General features: G+C 39.5%; 2 protein-coding genes and 2 pseudogenes across 5 annotated transcripts in view; 1 reads left to right on the plus strand and 3 right to left on the minus strand.

Annotated features, from left to right (window-relative positions):
* The window catches only part of PHF8 (PHD finger protein 8), a 96,865-nt gene extending 96,192 nt beyond the window's left edge, over positions 1-673 (minus strand). For 2 of the 3 annotated variants that reach the window (XM_039851427.1, XM_039851433.1), the window contains exon 1: positions 21-673. In XM_039851427.1, coding sequence (XP_039707361.1) covers positions 21-94 — 74 coding nt within the window. In that variant the 5' untranslated portion in view covers positions 95-673. The remainder of the gene's footprint in view (positions 1-20) is intronic. The other variant, XM_039851432.1, reaches the window with a different exon arrangement.
* A 931-nt stretch (positions 674-1,604) lies between these two features.
* Positions 1,605-1,705, plus strand: LOC120593594 (uncharacterized; annotated as a pseudogene).
* Positions 1,706-11,600: 9,895 nt separating this feature from the next.
* On the minus strand, positions 11,601-11,718 carry LOC120593582 (uncharacterized; annotated as a pseudogene).
* A 2,317-nt stretch (positions 11,719-14,035) lies between these two features.
* FAM120C (family with sequence similarity 120 member C) overlaps positions 14,036-20,206 on the minus strand; it is a 97,705-nt gene continuing 91,534 nt past the window's right edge. The window contains exon 16 of one of the 2 annotated variants that reach the window (XM_039851422.1): positions 14,036-18,879. In XM_039851422.1, coding sequence (XP_039707356.1) covers positions 18,625-18,879 — 255 coding nt within the window. In that variant the 3' untranslated portion in view covers positions 14,036-18,624. The remainder of the gene's footprint in view (positions 18,880-20,206) is intronic. The other variant, XM_039851426.1, reaches the window with a different exon arrangement.

Consider the following 20,206-nt stretch of genomic DNA (forward strand, 5'->3'; position numbering starts at 1 on the left):
GGGGAGGAGACCTGCCCACTTTAGACCAGCTCGTCTCCTCTAGGAGCCCAATGGGTGCTGAGAACCTTGAGCCCGGAGGCGGGGAAGCCGCCATCTTAGACGAGGCGATTGCTTGGCTCCATTTTGAGTGGGGCCAGAACCTTCTCAGGCTTCATTCCCTTCTAGGCAAGCAGGGAGTTAAGCATCAACCACCACCAATAAGCACACTCCTCCCAGCCGCTCCTCCTATGAGAGGAGGTGTACTCTGACTGCAAACTACAAAATGAAGAAGAGGCGGGGTATTCGCCGCAGCTACCGTTCAGTGAGCTTCTTTGCGGTCTAAGCTCTTTTCACACGATCTCCGAGTCGTGTATTCTTCACCCTGTAAGGGAAGCTCTGTTATTATCCCCAAAACAGCACACGGGTTTAGAAACGACTGCCGTTTCAGAGCCGGGAAGTTGAACCTTTGCACCCTCTACTACCCCCCGGCATTCTGTGCAACATCCTTCGTTCCTTCTTAAAGCTTCTGTCAACTTCCTAGCTCGAAACTCTCCTTTCTGACCCTACTGCTTCGCTTCAGTTCAGTTCAGATACAGTTCAACGATTTCCCTGCATATGTCCCACGATTTTCTGACTCCAGCCTGGGGGTGGGGTGGGAGAAGAGGTTGAGTGAATGGAACGCCACACACCTGCTTCAAGATGGCGCTGGCTTTCTCAGGCGTTATAGAATGTTCTCTAGGACTCTTCTATTTTCTTAAAGGGTCCCACCGCTTTAAAAAAGAAAATGGTTGTGTACCTGTTTCCTAAGTAATGGTGCGTTCGGCCCTGAGGGTACAATGATGGAAAAAGGGACTCTGCCCTGGGAAATTGCAAGCCAGTGCAGGACACAGGCTTGCAAGTCAACAATTGGAATACAACGTCCAGTAAGCACACGGATACCTCTTGTAGAGTGCAAAATAAAGCTAAACAAGTGTCTCAGCAGCTCCTTGCTGCTGTCAAAGAAGATTTCTAGGCGATTTGGAGGATTCTAAAAGTTCACTAAATTAACAGTGTAGATAAAAGGATCAACATGTACAAATGCATGGAGGCATATGCGGAAACATTTGAAAAAAGAATTTGAATATTAGATTTTATCTTTTAAGCAGTAACAAGAGCAAGAGCAGCTGTCACATTTGTGTTTTAGGCAGAGGAAAATCCAGTTTTAGTGGGACCTGAAGCTTATATGTTTGTGAGGTGGGACTTCTTTAAGAATATAGACTTGTAGTTACAAAATTAGATTCAGAGGTAGACAGAGTGTTTCTAGAAGCCATTCCTATACCTGGGTAATAACTATAAATAGAAGTGATATAGACCACATGTAAATGTATCAAACCCAAATTAAATGTATCCCCCAAATCAACTTCCACTTAACTAGATCTCAAAAATGTCTGAGGCAGCTTCAGCACCACCTAATACAAGGGAATATGTGACCAGGGAAACTGTCAGAGGAAAGGGACAGCAGTTTTAACCAACTATGGTTTAAATACATTTTACAAACTTTACAAAACATATGACCATGTGACCATATGGCAAGTGACAGGCCCTGTAACTTAAGCTTTCGTAGTTTCAAAAGGAGACAGGAGAGTGTTCACTTTGGCAGAATATATATTAAAATTGGAAAGACAAAAAATTACCATGTCCCCTACACATGGATGACATGCAAATTCATGAAGTTAATAAAAAAGGCATGAGGGAAGAGGCTGTTTGTTGCATTAGTCATGAAAAAAAAAAAAGATGAGGCTTGAGTCAGGATAGTTGCAGCTGGGGTAGAAAAGGATCAGATAAGTAGGATATTTTGGAGGTAAACAGGGCTTGGGGATTAATTGAAAATAGTAGGCGAATGAAAGGACTGAGTTCATTTCTGGGTGTCAGACTGAATGTTAGTGCCATTGAGCTCGGGTACACAGAGGAAAAGCAGATTTGGTAGGAAAGAGACTAAGTTCATTTTGAAGTATGTTGAGTTAAGGTGTGTGTGAAACATTCATTAACTCACCCAACAATTCTTTGTTGGGCATCTACTATGCATCAGGCATTGTGCTAAGTGCTAAGGATGTAGCAGTAACACAGATAAGGTCCTGGCCTTCATGGAGCTGACATTCTACTGGGGGAACAGTCAAAAAAATAGTTTCATTCATATGTTTATTGAGCATCTACTATATACCAGGCACTTTTCTAGGCACTGGGGATTCAAGGGTAAACAAAACAGAAAAGGTCCCTGCCCGCCTGTGATTCACATTCCAACGAGGGAGATGGATGATAAAATAAGCCGAAAAAGATAATTTCAAATTGCAGTGAGTGCTATGAGGAAAATAAAAAAAAAAAAATGAGATAAAGATTTGGATGAAAGATAGTCTATTTTAGATAGGGTAGTTAAGGAAAGCCTTTTTGAGAAGGTGACGTGTGAGCTGAGACCTGAAAAACAAGAGCTGGCCAGGGACAGGGCAGAAGGAATAAAAAGTGCAAAAAGTCGATTGTGGTGGTAGGGCCAGTTCAGGGCACCCTCTCAATAACACCTCCTGAGCATTTAACTGGTCAGAATACTGGTAGGGGTTGGAGTGGGTTTTTCCAGACATGAAAAAGAGACCACGTGTGTATCCTTAAGGAGTATATGTATAATCTAGTAAGGGAGGCAAGGTTCAATGAACAATAACAAGGCTGAGAAAGGTCAAACTCTAAGTGCTACCTAGAGGTCTGAGCAACATGTGTGGGAACAAAAGGAGCCATAGTTAATTCAAACTTGTTCAGTGGGTGTGTCAGGAAAGACTTCACAGGAGGTGGCATTTGACCCAGGTAGACTTATACCCACCCATGGAAGTTCCTCCCCACTGTTCTTGGGAGGTGGGGTGGGAGTGCTAAAGGATAATGGGAAAGGCAAAGCTGTCAGGAGGCTGAATCTGAGGCAGTTAAATTTGCTGACAGAGGAACTCTTGGCACTGCCATGGATCAGAGGCAGCTGGCTGCTACCCTGGAAATGTGTTCTCCAGTTGCATCTCACAACATCAGTGCATGATCTGAACTGGCTGCCATAGTTAAGAGGCTGCCCTGGAAATCTTCCCCTATGCCACTTCCCCTTAACCGTTGTAAATATTTATTTTTAATTACACAGGCGATAAATAGTAAATGCATTCCCATTGTAAATGTACAAACAGGCTGAAGATCCCCACTGACCACCATTCAATTCCTGCTTACCTCCCTAGAGAGAACCTCAGTGGGCTCTTCCAATTCATCTCTTTGCATACATGTACATATAACTGTTGAGATGAAAAAAGGATGAGAACTAAGGTGGACTACAAAATATATGAGGAAAAAGGGTCGGGGGAAAGGGGGCATATTACATGAGGAAGAACAGGCTTGCTCCAAAACAGACTTGGAAATACAAGAACCGGAAAAACAAGACAAAATAATGACAAATAACATTATCTGATAATTTACTGTGATAAGCACTGTTCTAAGCTCTCTACATGCATTAACTTGCTCAACCCTGACAGCAACCTTATGAGGTAAGTACTAATATTATCCCCATTTCATGGAAAGGGAAGCTGAATATACTTTAAATCACTTGCTCCAGGTCACAAAGGAAGTATGTAACCAAGCTGGAGTTCCTGGCGTACAACTCACCACTCCACTATACCACTGGTGTGGATCTAACAGCAACTGGTGTCTCTCATGTTATGGGGGGAGGTAATCAATGGTTATTTGCATAATTTGAATCACAGAAGCAAAATAGGATTTACAATCGCATAGAATAAAAACTCGCAGGATGATGCCCCAGGTGCCAAACTAGGTAGCTGAGAACACCAACCCACTCCTCTACGGCCATCTTTAGGGGTGTGTCACCTGTGCAGAGCTCTGCTCCCAGGAGGGGCTTCAAGCTTGATTTAATGCTCTGCTGTCGCTGTCTTGACATCACTAATAATAACTTTATTTTTTAATTTATGTCTTTTAAGTGTAGTCCCATGTGACAATGGAGCGTACACATGAGCAGAAGAGATACACTGGGTGGCAGTGTGCACCCATGCATGCCTAGCAGTTGGTCAGGCCTCCTGGCATGCACAAGCAACACCTTTGGGGCATTCTGGGGCACCATGGGGCCCAGAGGGGGGATTCTGGTCCAGTGACAATGGTGGCAGCAGAAGCAGCAGTGGTAATGGCAGTGACAGGACCCATGGTGTGAGGCAATCTTGCCCTTCTGCTATCAGAGCCTGTCCCTGCAGTATCTACACAAATAGTAACTCTGGCTTGAGCACTGGGACAGGGACTGCTTGGCACTCAGGCAGCAAGCTTTGCCAGTAAATTACTACAAACTAAAAGCATACCCATGGAAAGTTTAGAATCTCTGGTTTAGAAAACATGCAATATTGCAAAGCAAATATCCAGAAGCTTAGAAATGGAAATTAAATTTAAAGACCATTACATTAGACACATTTGATGAAAGTTTTGGATAAACCAATTATTAATGGTGAAGACAATTTAAAAGTGTTTTCCTTGTAGTTAAAGATATGGTGGAAGAATGCATAAACAGGCATTTTGAATTATGAATAAATCATGATGATATTTTTTATTTCTTTTATGACCTTGTTTTAGTTTGTTCAGGCTGCTATAACAAAAACATAGACTGGGTGGCTAATACACAAAAATTTATTTTCCCCGTTCTAGAGGCTGGAAAGTCTAAGATCAAGGTGCTGGCCGATTCAGTGTCTAGTGAGAGCCCACTTTCTGGTTCATAGATGGCCATTTTCTTGCTGTGTGGTGGAAGGAGTGAAGGAGCTCTTCAGGATCTCTTTCATAAGGGCACTAATCTCATTCATGAAGCCTCCATCCTCAAGACCCAATCACCTCCCAAAGACCGCTCCTCCTAACACCACCACTTTGGGGATTAGGATTTCAACCTACGAATTGCGGAGTGGGGACAGAAGCATTCAGTCTATAGCAGAACTCCACAAGTTACAGGAAATGTCAGAGGAAAAGAAACATTAAAGGCCATTGTATAAATTTCTATTTAAAATTAGATTCAGACTTACACAAAACTGATTTGTATGAAGAGTTAAATCTTTTTAGAAAAAATGTTCCACAAGAATCATCAGCTACAGATGCACTAAAATTTATTTTTTGAAATAATTTATCAGCTATCCCAACATTGTCACAGACAGTAATAGTTGCATCAGCAGAAAGCTCCTTCTCAAAATGAAGTTACCAAATATTTGTCATCTTGTGATAAACGTTACTTTCAGTTATATTGGTTGAAAATGAAGTTGCTAAAAATATAAACTTTTATGACTAAATAATTGAATTTGCAGAAAAGTGAGCAAGAAAAATCTTATGATCAATCAAGATATCACATTAGTAACGTCATTATTTATCTTATTATATAAATTATGATAAATATATTGTTTTACAATTTGTAAGTTTGTTGTTATTCATGTATCCCTATACTGTTTATAAGTAATAAAATATTTTTAAAGGAAAAAATTATATATTGTAGTACCTTTAATTGCACTTCTTGCCTCTTCCCTGGTCTTTGAACAAGGAAACCTCCATTTTCATTTTGCACTGGGCCCCCCAAATTATATAGCAGTTTCCCATTACTGCTAAATGGTAATTGTAAGGTGATTTGAGGAGATTGTAGTCATTCAAACAGCCTACCTGCTCTAACCAAACTTCTCTCTACTGGGAGTGGGAGTGGGGTGGGTAGAGACAGGATGACAACACAGAAATATGAAGGTTAGTGTGGATAGTTATCAGTTTCATGTGAATAGGATCATACTGTCCATATTATTTGGCCAATTGCTTTCTTCACTTGGCAATATGTCTTGGAGATATTTCTACAAAAGAAAAAAAAAAACACTTTTTTCTTCGAATTCTGTAATTCAGATGAGTCTTGATTTATTTTTTCTATTCCCCCGATGGATATTTGAAGTGGTTTTATTTTTCACTAATACAGAGCTGCAGTGAACGTACCTGTAGGGCCCTCCTTGTTTCTCTAGGTGGACATTCAGAAATGGGTTGCTGAGTCATGGAGTATGGATATTTGCAATGTTAATACTTACTGCCTAATTGCCTTTCAAAAGCACTATGCCGGTTTTCACTCCTGTCAGCAGTGCATCTTCACATTTCCTAAGACTCTGAATTTTAAATTGTTTGCTAGTCTGATAGTTGGGGAAAAAAAAAAACGTTAATTCATGTATATTTGTTTAATTTGCATTCTCCTATCACTAGTGAAGTTGAGCATATTTTCATATGATGTTTATTGGCCCATCCTTGATAAACTGTTTATAACTTCTGTCTAGTTTTTCTTACAGGGTTGTTTGTCTTTTCCATTTCATTGTGTCACTGGTATTTCTAAATATTAACCCGTTGTCTATTACGTATGTTGCTGGTATTTTCCCATAATATGTAACATGTGTATGGTTTGTGTTACCATAGGGAAGTCTTAAATGTTTGTATAGTCGTTTGATATATTTATATCAATCTTTTCTTCATGGCTTTTCCATTTTGCTGATAGTTTTAGAAGACCTTCTTTACCCAAGGCAACAACCACATTATCTTATCATTTTTCTCATTCTATTATAGTGCTTTACATTTAGGTAATCTACCTTATTAAAATCATTTCCTTCTCAAAACCTTTGTATTTCTCTTGGAACTCTCTTCTCCCAGATCTTCCTATGGCTGACATCTTTAAGACTCAGCTCAAATATAGCTCCAAGGGGCCTTCCCTGATGACCCTAACTAAATTAACCACTCACTCTCCATTGAGATGTGCCGTATTTCATTACCTTATTTTCTTCATAGATCACCTCTCTAAAGTTATCTAATTTATTTTGTTATTTGTTCATGGTCTGTCTTTCCTTAGATTGCAAACTCTACGAGAGTAAGACTTTGTTTTGTTCCCAGCATCTGGAATACTTTTAGAGTTTATTCTGGTGAATCCGATATGTTATAGGGATGATTTTATTTTGTTCCAAAAGGATAGCTGATTGTCTCAAAACCAGGACCCTTTTTTCTAAAAGAGAATCATTTCAGTCATCCTTTTTTCTACTCCTACATAATATTGAGTCGAGGATGGTTATGATTATTATTCAGTCCAGTGGTTCTCAACCCTGGAGGTTTCCAGGATCATATTTGGAGATTCTTTTTTAATTTAGATATAGAGTATATATTAGTTTCCTAGGGCTGCTCTAAGAAGGTACCACAAATTGGGTGGCTAAAGACAACAGAAATTTATCGTTCTGGAGGCTAAAAGTCCAGAACCAAGATGTTGGTAGGGCGATGTTCTCTCTTAAAGTCCTAGTGGAGCAAACTTCCTTGTTTCTTTCTAGCTTCTGGTGGTTGCTATCTTTGACATTTCTTGGCTTATAGACATATCACCCTGCTTCCATCATCACATGGTGCTCTCCCTTTGTGTCTGAATTGTGCTCTTTTTATAAGAACCCCATCATTGGATTAGTGTAGTATGACCTCATTTTAATATGATTACATCTACAAAGACCATGTTTCCAAATAAGGTCACAATCACAGGTCCTGGGTGGACATAAGTTGGGGAGGGGACACTATTCTGCTTCAATAGGTTGGAGTGGAGGTCCAGCAACCTTATTTTTAAAAGCTTTACAGACTTGACAAATGATATCAATGTTCACCTGGAAAGGTAAGTAGAACTAGAACATTTATGAAAAAAGAAAGTGACAGAAAACTAGTTCTGTCATATATTAAAAATACTACAAAACTAAAATGATTAAAATAGTTCAGTATAAGAAAATAATTAGATCAATAGAACAAATAGATTCCATAATTAGACCCAAATACATAATTTAATTTATGATAAAGGTGGCAATTTAAATCAGTGGGGGAAAGAGGACTTACTCATAAATGGTGCTCAGATAACTGGCTATTTAATGGTAAGTGTGTGTGTGGAGGGGTATCCTTACCTCAGTCCTTATATCGAAATATAATTCTAGACGGATCATAAGTAGAAATGGAAATAAGTGAAAACAATTCTAGAAGAAAATACGAATATACTTATTTGTACTCTAAGAATGAGGAAGGCCCTTTTAAAGCAGAATCTTAAACCCCGATGCCAATAAAGAAAATTATTGTTGAATTCAATGCACAAGTTAAAAGCATTGTGAAACAAAAATACCATAAATAAATTCAAAAGATCGACAAAATTAAGAAAACATATTTGCAACATATATGACAAAGGGCTAGTTTCTTCAATTTACAATTACTTGAGAAGAATATGAAAAAGGCAAAACCTAATAGTATAAAGAACTAAAAAATGAATGAGTAATTTATGGAGACATATACATATCAACAGAGATTTGAAAAGATATTCAATCTTATCCATGATTAAGGAAATACAAATCAAAACAACAAAATACCATCTTCACCTATCACTTTGAGAAATATTTAAAGTTTGCAAATTTTTATTTTGTAAAGCAAGTGAGGGTATATGAGGAAATAAATACTTTGATACAGTGGTGGTAGGACTGTAAGTTGGTGCAACTTTTTGTAGGTACAATTTGGCAATATGTATCAAAGTAGAAGATGCACATATATATTCTTTGACTGAGTATCGGTTTTGCTAGTGCCTTCTCAGCAATCATTCTCCACTTTTCCCCTCCTAACAACTCATAGACTTGTGTATCTATTCTTTCCACTCAAAGCTCATGTATTTTGGGGTAAAGTGATTCTACCCCCAGTTCTTCCAGCCACAGACATTAGTTCAGGGGAGGAACTGTGACCTAAGCAAATCAATTAGGGTGTACCTTGGGAGTCCTGCTTATTTGGAATGGAGAGTCAGAAGTTTTCTCGTCTCTGTTGGACTTAAAGGAAGAGACTCACAGCTTCCATTGCCACTGGCGGCCATCTCATGGCCACCTTGGCTAAAGCAATGGTTCTCAGCCTTTGGCGTGCATCAGAATCACTTAATTTGTGAAAACACAGATCACTGACCTCCACCCCCGGAATTTTAGATTCTATAGGTCTGAGGTGAAGAATTTCCTTTTCTAAGAAGTTCCCAGGTGATGCTGATGCTGCTGGTCCAAAGACCACACTTAGAAAACCACTTGGATAAATTAGGGACTGCAGAGCAGAGAGAATGAAAGAAACTAGGTAGCTCTAGCTTACTCTACCACTAGAGTTGTTTTCTTTTGCAACCAAAAGCATCCTAATATATTCTGCAATCTTGCCACTAAAAATTTACCCTATGGATATCTTTGCAGTTCATCAAAATACATGTCAATGGATGATCACTGTGGTATTGTTTGTAATAGCTAAATCTGAAAGCAATCAAAGCGTATTATCAATAGGGAATTGATCCATCTGATGGAATCATCCATCTAATGAAATACTATGTAGTATTAAAATTTACGAAATAGTCTGCATATACTCATAGAGAAATATCTCTTAAGTATAAAAATCATTATGACTAAAAGGGAGTCATTTATACCTTTTAAATAAAGAATGAATACAGGTAAATATATGCAAGTACATGCTTAATTGTTTCCTGGAAGGTTAATTACTCTTCCTAGAAGGTTAATTCTGATTAAGAATGGTTGTATTTGAGGAAAGGGGTTGGGATTGAGGTGGCGCTAGAGATTTTTTAGTCTTCATTCTGTACATTTTTATTCTGTTTGTAAAATTCTGTTTTATTCTGTTTGTAAAATTTCCTTTTTTTTTTTTTAAGTATCATTTGGAGTTATCTAGGCAAGGCATAGGTCAATTTTAATTTCCTTCTTGTATTTATGTATTAAAAAAACAACTAATAAATGTTATATTATTTTTAAAAGATTAAATCATGAAAAGATGAATGAAAAATTAAAGGTTTCTCAAGTACGAATTATAAAAATGCAGATTCTGATTCTGAGACACAGTCAGTAGATCCGAGGTAGAGCCTAATATTCTGCATTCTCATAGGCTCCCAAGTGATGCAAACGTTGCTGGACGACTGATCACACTTTGATAGCAAGAAAAAAGAAAAGGAAGAGGGGGATGGTGCCATGAAAATGAAGAGAAAGGGACAGATATGGGACATTGCAGAAGTAATGGGCATTTGGAATGAGAAAAGAGCCTAGGATGATGAGGTTTCTGGCCTGAGTGATGTGAGCATGCTGGTGACATTAACCAGAAATAGAGGAATCAAGCTGGAAGAGAGGAGGTATAGGAAACAATGGAGGAGTGGGAGCAAGTCTTCACATTTAAACATATTGTGATTTTTCTGGGATGAACATTATGTGGACTTGTCCAGACAACAATTTGAACTCTGCGTCTGCTCAACAGAGTTCAGTCAGAGGCAGAATTGGGAGTCATCCATATAAAGGTAAGAGATTGAAGCCATGGGATAGAATGAAGCTGACGAAGGAGAAAGAATAGTGAGAAGATGGCTGAGAACAGAAGTTGTGAGAAATGCTAATAAGAGACATGCTAAGGAAGGAAAGAAGTAGTCAGAGAAACAGTACAGAAGACTAGATATATTGAAGGGCCCTCCTACTACAGAACAACTAGTGCCTGCATAAAACATATTTTTTTATTGTATTGCTTGATGTTTAAGTTAGCAATTGCTATATAATGAACCATCTCAAAACTCAGTGGCTTGAAACCATACTATTATTGCTCATGAGCCTCTGGGTTGGCTACATAGCTCTACTGATCTGGACTAGGCTTGGCTGATCTTGGCTGGGCTCACTCATGTATCTGTGGTTTGCCAGTGAGTTGGCTGGGGGCTGGACAGGTCTAAAGTGGTCTTGGCTGGTATAGCTGGACAACTGGGTCTATCAGCCTCCAGAAGGCTAGCCCAGGATTGTTCACTTGATAGTTCCAGGGTTCTTGAGGCCTAGGCTTGGAACTGACATAATATCACTTCTGCAATAGTCTGCTGACCAAAGCGAAACATAAGAGTAGTCCAAAAGTTGAAGGGTGAAGAAACAGATACTGCCTCTTAATGGGAGGAGATGCAAAAGGTATAGGTACCTGGAGATGTGAACAACTGTAGCCATCTCTGTACTCAATTTATCATGCTGGTTTTACCAGAAGTAAAAAGAATCTTTAAAGAGCAAGCGAACAAAGCAAGCAAGTAAGCAAACAAACAAAGCCATGACAACAGCAATAAATCCCAATGACCTGGCTGGAGAGAGCAGGGCTCTTGAGGAAAATTAAGGTGGTATTATTGGAAGAAATGAGGAAAGGCTGCTGGTCAGGTAGAAAACAGCTAGGCATCTGCCTCAGAATTTAAGCATCTAACCTTTTTCATGAGAACATTCTAGAAAGACTTTAACTTGACATAGAGCAGTCTTGGTCTTTTTGGTCTTTGAAACCAATATGCACATGAGGCAACTTTTAGGAGTTTGAGCTTGGACTCAAAACCAGTATGTCAAACATGTCTTCTTAATGTATTAGAAGTGTTTTCACACACACTAGCTCGTGTTATTCTAACTATCTGTAAGAGGTAGCACAGGCATTATTATTCTCATTTAATACCACTTTTATATTTGTTTGTTTGTTTGTTTTTTAGGCGAGGCAATCCTTGGTTGACCTCACAGATTGCAAGGACCTCGTCAGTTTACAATCCCTTATTTTTTCAGTTTTTACGCCTACAGCACCTGATCTTCCTAGGTGGTCTCCCATCCAAGTACTAACCAGGCCGACCCTACTTAGCTTCCGAGATCAGACAGGATCGGGCTTGTTCAGGGTAGCATGGCCGTAGAAGGTCACAGAATTCTTTAAGAATCTTGAAAAAGGTATGTGCCCTTTCACCGAGAAAAGTTATCTATACTTAGACACAAAATGTTGCTTACAATTGCCTGGACAGAAATAAGGCAGAGCAACTGCAACAATTCAGGTGAGACATAAGGAGGCCTGAACTAAGCCACAGCAGCAGGGACAAGAAAGAGACAGATGTGAGAAACAGCAATATGGTTGAGTGTTATTCTATAGGGAGGAGGCAAGAGAATTAAATGTTAACTCAAGCTATAATAAGAGACTGCAATGTGCTAATCAGCCCTATGGCCAGACCACAAGGAAATCTGCAGAACAAAGGCAGATTTCTGCTGGGATTACTAACAAACCATTTACCCACACTGTGAAGGGAAAACAGGAAAACAGAGTCTTTAAGCTGGGCCCTACACAAAATAAACACAACCATTCATTCTCTAAGGCTAAAACAGAGGGGAACCTATGGATCAAAGGCTGGGAATTGCCGGCAGGTCTTTCACGCTACATATTCTTATGTTTCACACTATATGCCCAAACCATCAAAGGAAGGTGAGTAAACAAAGTCTTTAAACTGTAATTCATAGAAACCAAGAATGATATATAAACTGAATTCCCAGAATGCTCAGAACTGTGTGTCTTTGCTTTTGGTCCTTGCTTTTTGTCTTTGTTTTTTCTTGTCTTTGCTTTTTGTGTCTTGGTTTTTTTCTCTGTCCTTCTCTAATAAACTTTCTTTTTTGACTCCAACTCTGGCATACGCTTGAATTCTTTTCTTTGCTCAGTCAAGAACTCTCTCTTGGTGCAGGGCCACTAGGAGAAATTTGCCCCATCCTGCATCATCTTTCCTGGCTAACCATGCAGGGACCAAAAGGACATAAACTCGATCCATCCAAGTTCGACATGGTTCCCCCTCTTTTTCTGAGAGGGTGGCTGGGATATTGTCCAGAGCCATGCTGATCAACTGGCCTTGGCAAATGGTTGACCCTGTTTCCAGAGATCTGGTAGAGGCCAGTCCTCTAACCAAGCAGGAGTCCCGTCTCTTTTTCCTACTTCTCTTCCCCCAACTTCCCTGAAACTTGGCATTTCCATCAGAACTGTGGAGGAGACCCGCTGAGGGACCGCTTTCAAACTCCAAATTAAAGACTGCATAGCAATCTTTTGGCCACAACAGGATGGATAAGGCCCCTTAGCCTTTTCCTTGCTCCCTCCCCTCTAGTGGGAACTCTGTACTCCAGCTGAACTCTCTAACCTCATGCTTTATCTGTCCTGTCCTCATTTCTCAAATGGCTACAGAACACCAAAGAAATCTTTAGAGAAAGCCCAAATCACACAGAACTGAGAACTAGGCATGGCCACCCTGCCCCAATTGTATCAGGTCCCTCAGCCTTCTTCCCCAACAGTGCGAGCTTGTGCTCCCCTCCCCTCTCTCTCCCTTCCTCCCTTCTCCTCTCTCTCACTCAATGCAGGGCCACCTGGGGGACATTGCCCTGTCTTGCATCATTATCAACAGATCTTGTAACAAATTTGATTTGACAAATGAGGAAAAGGTACAAGTCTCCGATAACTCCACTGGTTTGGGGTTTAGACGACTGAGTAGAAGGTAGTGTCACGCATGGAGAGGACAAGGCTTCAGAAAAGAGGATGGGTTTGGTTTGGGAAATGTCAAGTCAAATGTGCCTTTAGACTTATTTCACTTAGCACAATACCCTCTAGGTCCATCCATTCTGTCACAAAAGGTAAGACTTCATTCTTTTTTAATGGTCTTAAAAAAACAAAAACGAACGAACAAAACAGAAAGACTCATAGATACAGAGAACAAACTGATGGTTGCTAGATAGGAGGGGGGTGGTAGGGCTGGGTGAAAAAGGCAAAGGGATTAAAAAGTACAAATTGGTAGTTACAAAAGGGTCATGAAGATGTAAAGTACAGCATAAGAAATATAGTCAATAATGTTATAATAACTATACATGTCAGATGGGCACTAAACCTACTGGGATATCACTCTGTAAGTTATATAAATGTCTAAACATTATGCTTTATACCTGAAACTAATATAATATTGAATGTCAACTGTAATTGAAAAGTAAGAATTAAAAATATATATACAAAAAAAGTACCTTTAGAACATCTAAATAAAGAAGTTCAGCAGGAAGCAAAATATGTTCTTCCTTTTGATGATTCTCTTGCCCTGATATTCAACTACAATTAGGTTCCAAATTTCTGTGCATTGAGAAAATGCACAGAATTTTATATCCTCCATTTGCAGAAAGAGATCCAGATATGAGAGAAGAAATGAAACTTCACACACTCAAAATTATTTCACAGATTTTTTTTACTAAAAGAATAAACTTTTATTAAGCACTGTAAGTTTCTTTCCATCAGCATTAACAGAACAACAGACCAATTTCCATCACAGAACAACTCCTGAGACATTTTTCATTCTTTTCTGAAACACTTCCATTACCTCCTGCAGTTTCCCCTAAGAAGCATCCATTCAAACTTACATTAATAAACTATGGAGCTTTTGTGGTGAGGTGGGCCAAAAAGGCAGGGAATTTTGAATCTGGGAGTGGGGAAGAGAAATACATATTATCCATCCACTAAACACACTGTCAAGAGCACAGAAGAGATATTAACACAGGGAAAAAAACAATGAAAGAATTTCTTACTTTTGTCAATAACATCATTTGTCAGGGAGCACAAAAAAATCATTGACTCCTTGCAGTTAAAGTTTCTTTACCTAGTATGTTATTCTAAAAATAGAACAGAAAAAAATAAAAGGTGGGAGGGGAAGTATCTTTTGGGAAGTAACTAAAATGAAGTCATCAGATTTGGCAGGGTTATGAGAGATTAATAAAATCTGAAATATTTAACTTGCTTCATTTACATGAAAATTTACTAGTCATTAGTTACTACCAACACGGACAAAAAGACCATCTATAAAAGTATAAGGGCAATGTCAAAAGCTGAAATGGGCACCCTAGCACAGGGATGATTTTACTTTGTTTTTAACTTGGAAAAGATGATTTTGTAAAAAATGAAGTTATCTTCTTAGAACATCAAAATAACCTCTGGCAATACTGAAGATAATTAGCAGTAACAGGGGAATAGGTACACCAAGCTCTATTTGTACCAGCAGACTACTGCAGTAAGCCAAAGGAAAAGAAAACGGAAAGTTAAATAAAAGAAGATGCCAAAGTCACAAGAGGGAGAAAAATATAGGGTGACACACAATGGAACAGTGAAAACTTACCCCCCTCCCACCCCCGACCCCCAAGCATATTTAGGAAATATGCACCAGGAAGTAAACAAGTATAATGATTAAACCTTAGTAGAATTATACTAACTACTTTAAACTGTGGTCTACTTGTATTGTCATTTCAAAGGTGGGGGAGAGTCTTAGAAGCTGAAAGGGTAGCATTGACATGTCCATAGGAGCCTCTATAGTTCCGATGGACTGGATCACTATAACCAAACAGTAACTTCCACATTCTTTCTACTCTACATGAGCATTCCTCCCCCTACCCCAAACTTAACCATCCATCCTAATGCCTTGTCTGGCTGTTTTTCTCAGTGACCAAAAAAAAAGAAAATGTGACTTGGCCAACAATGCCAGAAACTTAAGATGGAAATAAAAATCAAATGTCACTAGCTAAAACAAGTGCCATTTCTTGGGCTTTATAGTTTACCCAAAGTCCTACTGGCTCAGAATGAAAACTGATGCAAATAAGCAGAAGTTTGCTAGACCTGGTCCAGACCAGACTGGTCACTGAATATGGGTGGCAGTTATAGGCTGACCCCAAGGCACAGCAGCAGAAATCAACAACTACAAGTCCTTGGGGATCAGTGGCTATATACAACCAGGGGGCTTTTGCTTCTGGTCATTTTTGAGGGTTCCTATATGACTTTTTTCAAGAGAGGCCATATCAGAATCAGAAATGGAACCTCATGTGGTGGATGATAGTCTCTTCAAGTGATACTCACAGGAAAGTTCAGATCTGCCTTCCCCAATTTGGTCTCCAATTAGAAAAAGTTCATCTTTCAGTAATGAATCTTAGTTTTTCTGGCTTCTGAATTGTGTAGTTTGGCAGACAACTTGAAATATAGGAATATGGCCCTTTATAGTTCTTTCTTGTAAACTTCCAAACCCAAATGCTGAATCCATATAAAAACCAAGGTTGGAAGTGAGCCACTTGTTTCACGCTGGGCCAGGCTAGGAGAAAGTGGAAGTTTGTGGGAGGGAGAAAAGCAAGCCTTTTGGCAAACTGGAATCTTCCCTGTCAAAGCAGCAGTTGTACTTCTCACAGTGAATGCCTACAAAATAAGAAATCTTAATGCTGTGAGAGTTAACAATACTGTCATTTGATTGTATCAAATAGATTCAAGATGCAGAGAAATAGCAACTGAAGAAAATACCTTTCCATATAACTCCAAGTACTTCCTATTAGAAAATGGAGATCTAGATAGATTTAATTTAATATACCTCAGTGACTCTGGTTATTTTTCGAGCTCCTAAGGATTCCTCCCCCTGCGGCTCCAGAAAGAAATTTCCAAGCCATCTAAGTTAACTACTAAATCCCGCTCTTGCTGGATATAGAAATCCTAACCTTCAATATGTTGTGAAAGGTTGGGAAGGTCCAAGAGAAGAGGGAGGATCAAATTAGGGGAGCCGATTCCAAAGAGGAGGTTTTTGTACATTTTGTACCTGGTTATATCTGGCTAGGTGTGCATTCTTGTCATCCTGCTTTGGTTTATGTAAGAAGTGTCTGGGCAGGGGGAGAGGCATTCTAGGCCTCCATCCCTGCAAATTGTAGGTTCTCTTAAACTGGGCTAGACTAGGATTGAATAGTCTGAGAGAATGTTTTCAATCTCCTCTTATATACTCATTGTAAGTGGGCAGTGAGCAAACAGCCATGTGGTTGTCTGGGAAAAAAATCAGCAAGGACCTGCAGTGGGTTAAAGTGCATGAGGTTTTTCAAAAAGAGAGAGAACCCTGCTAGAAGTCTAGTCAGTTGTATTCCTGTAGAAATGGTACTCCTTGGGCAAGAATATCACAAAGCCCAAAAGGAACTGAAAGCCTCAATTCCTGAATGAAGACACAATGCTAATCTGTTACAAGCCATGTTCCCATCCCTCATACTTAGACTGCTGAGGAGGGAAACTGGAAATGCAAGGTTGTCTCAAGAGTATCTCTGGCAAGGAGGAATAGCCTCTTTGTCCTGGGTAGATCCCGGCCTCACTGGGGGCTGGGAATCTTTCACAGAATACCCCTTAATGGCCCAGACCAGAGTCCTCTAAAGTCTTCCTTGCAAAGCAAATGAAAAGATTCAGTAGTCAAAATGTCAATGAACAAATGAAACAATCTAGGCATGTAAAATCAGATTGACAATTTCCTCACACTTCCCTACCTGTCTTTCCAATGCTTGTCTTCTGTCCTTCAGGGACTCATGGCAATCAATTCTAGCCTGAGGCCAGTTTGATCATGGAGTTCCAGATCAGATTTCCTCCAAATTGGATGCAAGCCCTGGTAATCACTTTCCATCCCCTTTCTCCAATCGAGGCTGCTCCTTCATAAGGAAATACCCAAATCTTCCCAATCCCATTCCAACCTCCTGTTTCATCATATGGGATGTGAGGGGTCTGTTCAAGATTAAGCTGGTGACAACCCAACTGTATGTTGTTCTGAACAGGCAATCTCTGGAAAGTACTTTTTGTCTGCTTTAGAGAAGCCCATCTTCTCATAATTGCGATGGGCTCCGACTTAGTAAGGATTTTAAAGTGTGGTCTTTTGAAACCCACCACTCCATTGCTATAGAAGCATTTCTGGGAAATTCAGTAAATCCTCTGGGACATCACTGGGTATGTATGTGTGTATGTATGCATATATCTATATATGTAGATACATAGATATATACACACATATACACATATTTATATATATAAAATATGTATAGATAAATAGATCTGTCTCTTTATATAAAGGGTATGTGTACGCATATAGATACACTCATTCATATATACATCCACCCACACACCCATACACAAACATACGCGCGTGAACACACACACACACATACACCAGTATTTTGAGTTCCCTTTCATACTCAGTTTCATTACATTGACTCCCATCCTTTCAGGGTGTGGGCAGCAGGGAGTGGGGAACTGCATCACATCTTCTATTTTACAAACAATACACTCATTAGTTCAGAGGCAGGAAAAATCTGCCCAGTACTTTTCTGACTCCCTTGAATCCCCCAGTACAAAGGCCATTGGTAGTTTAAGTGTATAAAATAAAATAAAAAATAAAATAAAATAAAATAACCAATACTACCTCACTTCCCTGAAAACATCTACCTATCTGATTGTCAGGCCAGAGCAAGAGGCAGTGGAACAAAATCCTAGGGTAGGTAAGTGGAGAGAGTGGGAAGGAGATGAATGCTGATTATATACAAAGCCCCTACTACTCCATAGAGCAAAGAGCAAGTTAGGAAGCCATAGGCAGATGTCACCACCCCCCAACCCCCGCCCCAGGCTTTGTAAATGAGTATCATGATGAAGACTCAGAAAAACAAAGCTTATCTGATGACACCCAATTTCTGACAGTCACCACCTTACGAGGCTCCCAGGGAACGTAAAGAGAATACTGGCACTCTATATTCATTTGACAATAGGAGCTACTCCTATTACCATTCATCTTTAAACAGAGCTTCCCCAGAAGCAGACCAATAAGTCTGGAGGCCAGAAAAAGACAGGGAAGGGGAAAAGATGGATACAATAGGACATCCCAACAAAATCCTGGATAAATCTAGGGTAAGCATTTATGTCCTCCTCTAACTTGGGCCTAAAATCAGAAAAGTATATGTTTTCCCCTCTTCCTGATCTTGTAAAACCATCTGCAGCTTGTTATTCCTCTTTTTGTTGTGCCATAGTTCCCAGTTTTTGCTCTCGAAAGCGGCTCTTCCCCACATTCTTCATGGGGAAGTAGCGGTTACCATTATTACACATGCTGCTGTCTCTGGATAAGGCACACTGTGATGGAGCTGAAAAATGATGATCACTCTTTTCTTCTTTGATCAATGTGACATTGTTTCCATTTACCTGTGAGCGGGACCGACTTTGATGAAGCTCCAGGGATTTAGAAACTCCATCTGAAGTGCCCTGTATCAAAAACAGAGATATTCAGTAGAAATGGTAATCCTAAATGGCTTGATCTTTCCCAAGCATCTTCATAAACTAGCTTGCAGAAGCTGTTTCAGTTCTTCAAAGATATCAGAAAGCCCAAAGCTTGTTAACACCTAGTACGCTCTGATACTGTCCTGAGAACTTAGGGTGACAACAGATGAATCTGACCAAAATCCAATGGCAATGACAACACCACAATAACACAGCTACCATTTACAAAGCTTTGTTTTTCTGAGTCTTCATCATGACACTCATTTACAACATATTTTTCTAATACTAATAGGGACCCTAAATGGTAGCTATTATGATGCCCTGTTTACAGATGAGGAAGCCGAGGCTCAAAAGATTAAAGTAACTTGCTTAAGGACACCCAAATAGAAAGAAGTGGGACCAGGATTCCACTCCAAGTTGGTCAGCCTCTAAAGTCAATTCCCTTAACTGCCACGCAATGCCATCCATAGCTGACAACAGATTAGTAAAGGAAAGGAAAGGAAAACAAACCATAAGATCTATGTGCAATATTCAACATAATATTTCATAACTAAAAACATCACCTGTTTTTCTTTTAATTCCAGGAATGTGACTGCTATTGAAATGCTAATGATATGAACTGCATTACCTTGCAGTGCAGTGCTGGCTCTCAATGAATGTTATTAGGAATATTAACAGCTTGATTACTAAGTGGTTGGGCATGCCAGGCACCCTGTTGTTTATTTTACAGATAAGACTAACGAGGCTCAAAAAAGTAAAATGATGTGCCCCAGGCCACTGACATACCTAGACTTGCATTCAAGTCTGTTTGACTCCAAAGACATTCTTCTTTCCATTTAGATATAATGCATGATGGAAATATACTTCCTGTTGAATCTGTGGTTAATTATAAATTATAACTAATTTCTAACTAATTTTTATTGAGCACCTCCTATGGTCCAGGCTCTGTGCTAAACACTTTACATATATCATCTCATTTAATACTCATAACAACTCTGTGAGGTAGATACCAATTTCTCTAATCGATATATGGAAAACCAAGGCATAGAGCAGTTAAGTAACTTGTCGAAGGTCATAGAACTGGTAAGGAGCAGAGACAGAGTCAAAGCTAGATCATTTGGCCCCAAAGCCTGTACAACATGGAGGCTACTGTGAACTGTTGCTGAAGAACCTAGAAATAAGATGAAACTAGTAAAAATTGACACAATGGATAGAATTGGCCACCTGAAGGAGCTGAAAAAGAAAGCAAAACATTACAAATAAGTGACTTATGAATCTGAAAACACACAGAACTCCAGCGGCCTAGGAATAC

The sequence above is a fragment of the Pteropus medius genome, unplaced genomic scaffold (genome assembly GCF_902729225.1).
Source record: "Pteropus medius unplaced genomic scaffold, Ma_sr-lr_union100, whole genome shotgun sequence".
NCBI classification, from domain to species: Eukaryota; Metazoa; Chordata; class Mammalia; order Chiroptera; family Pteropodidae; genus Pteropus; species Pteropus medius.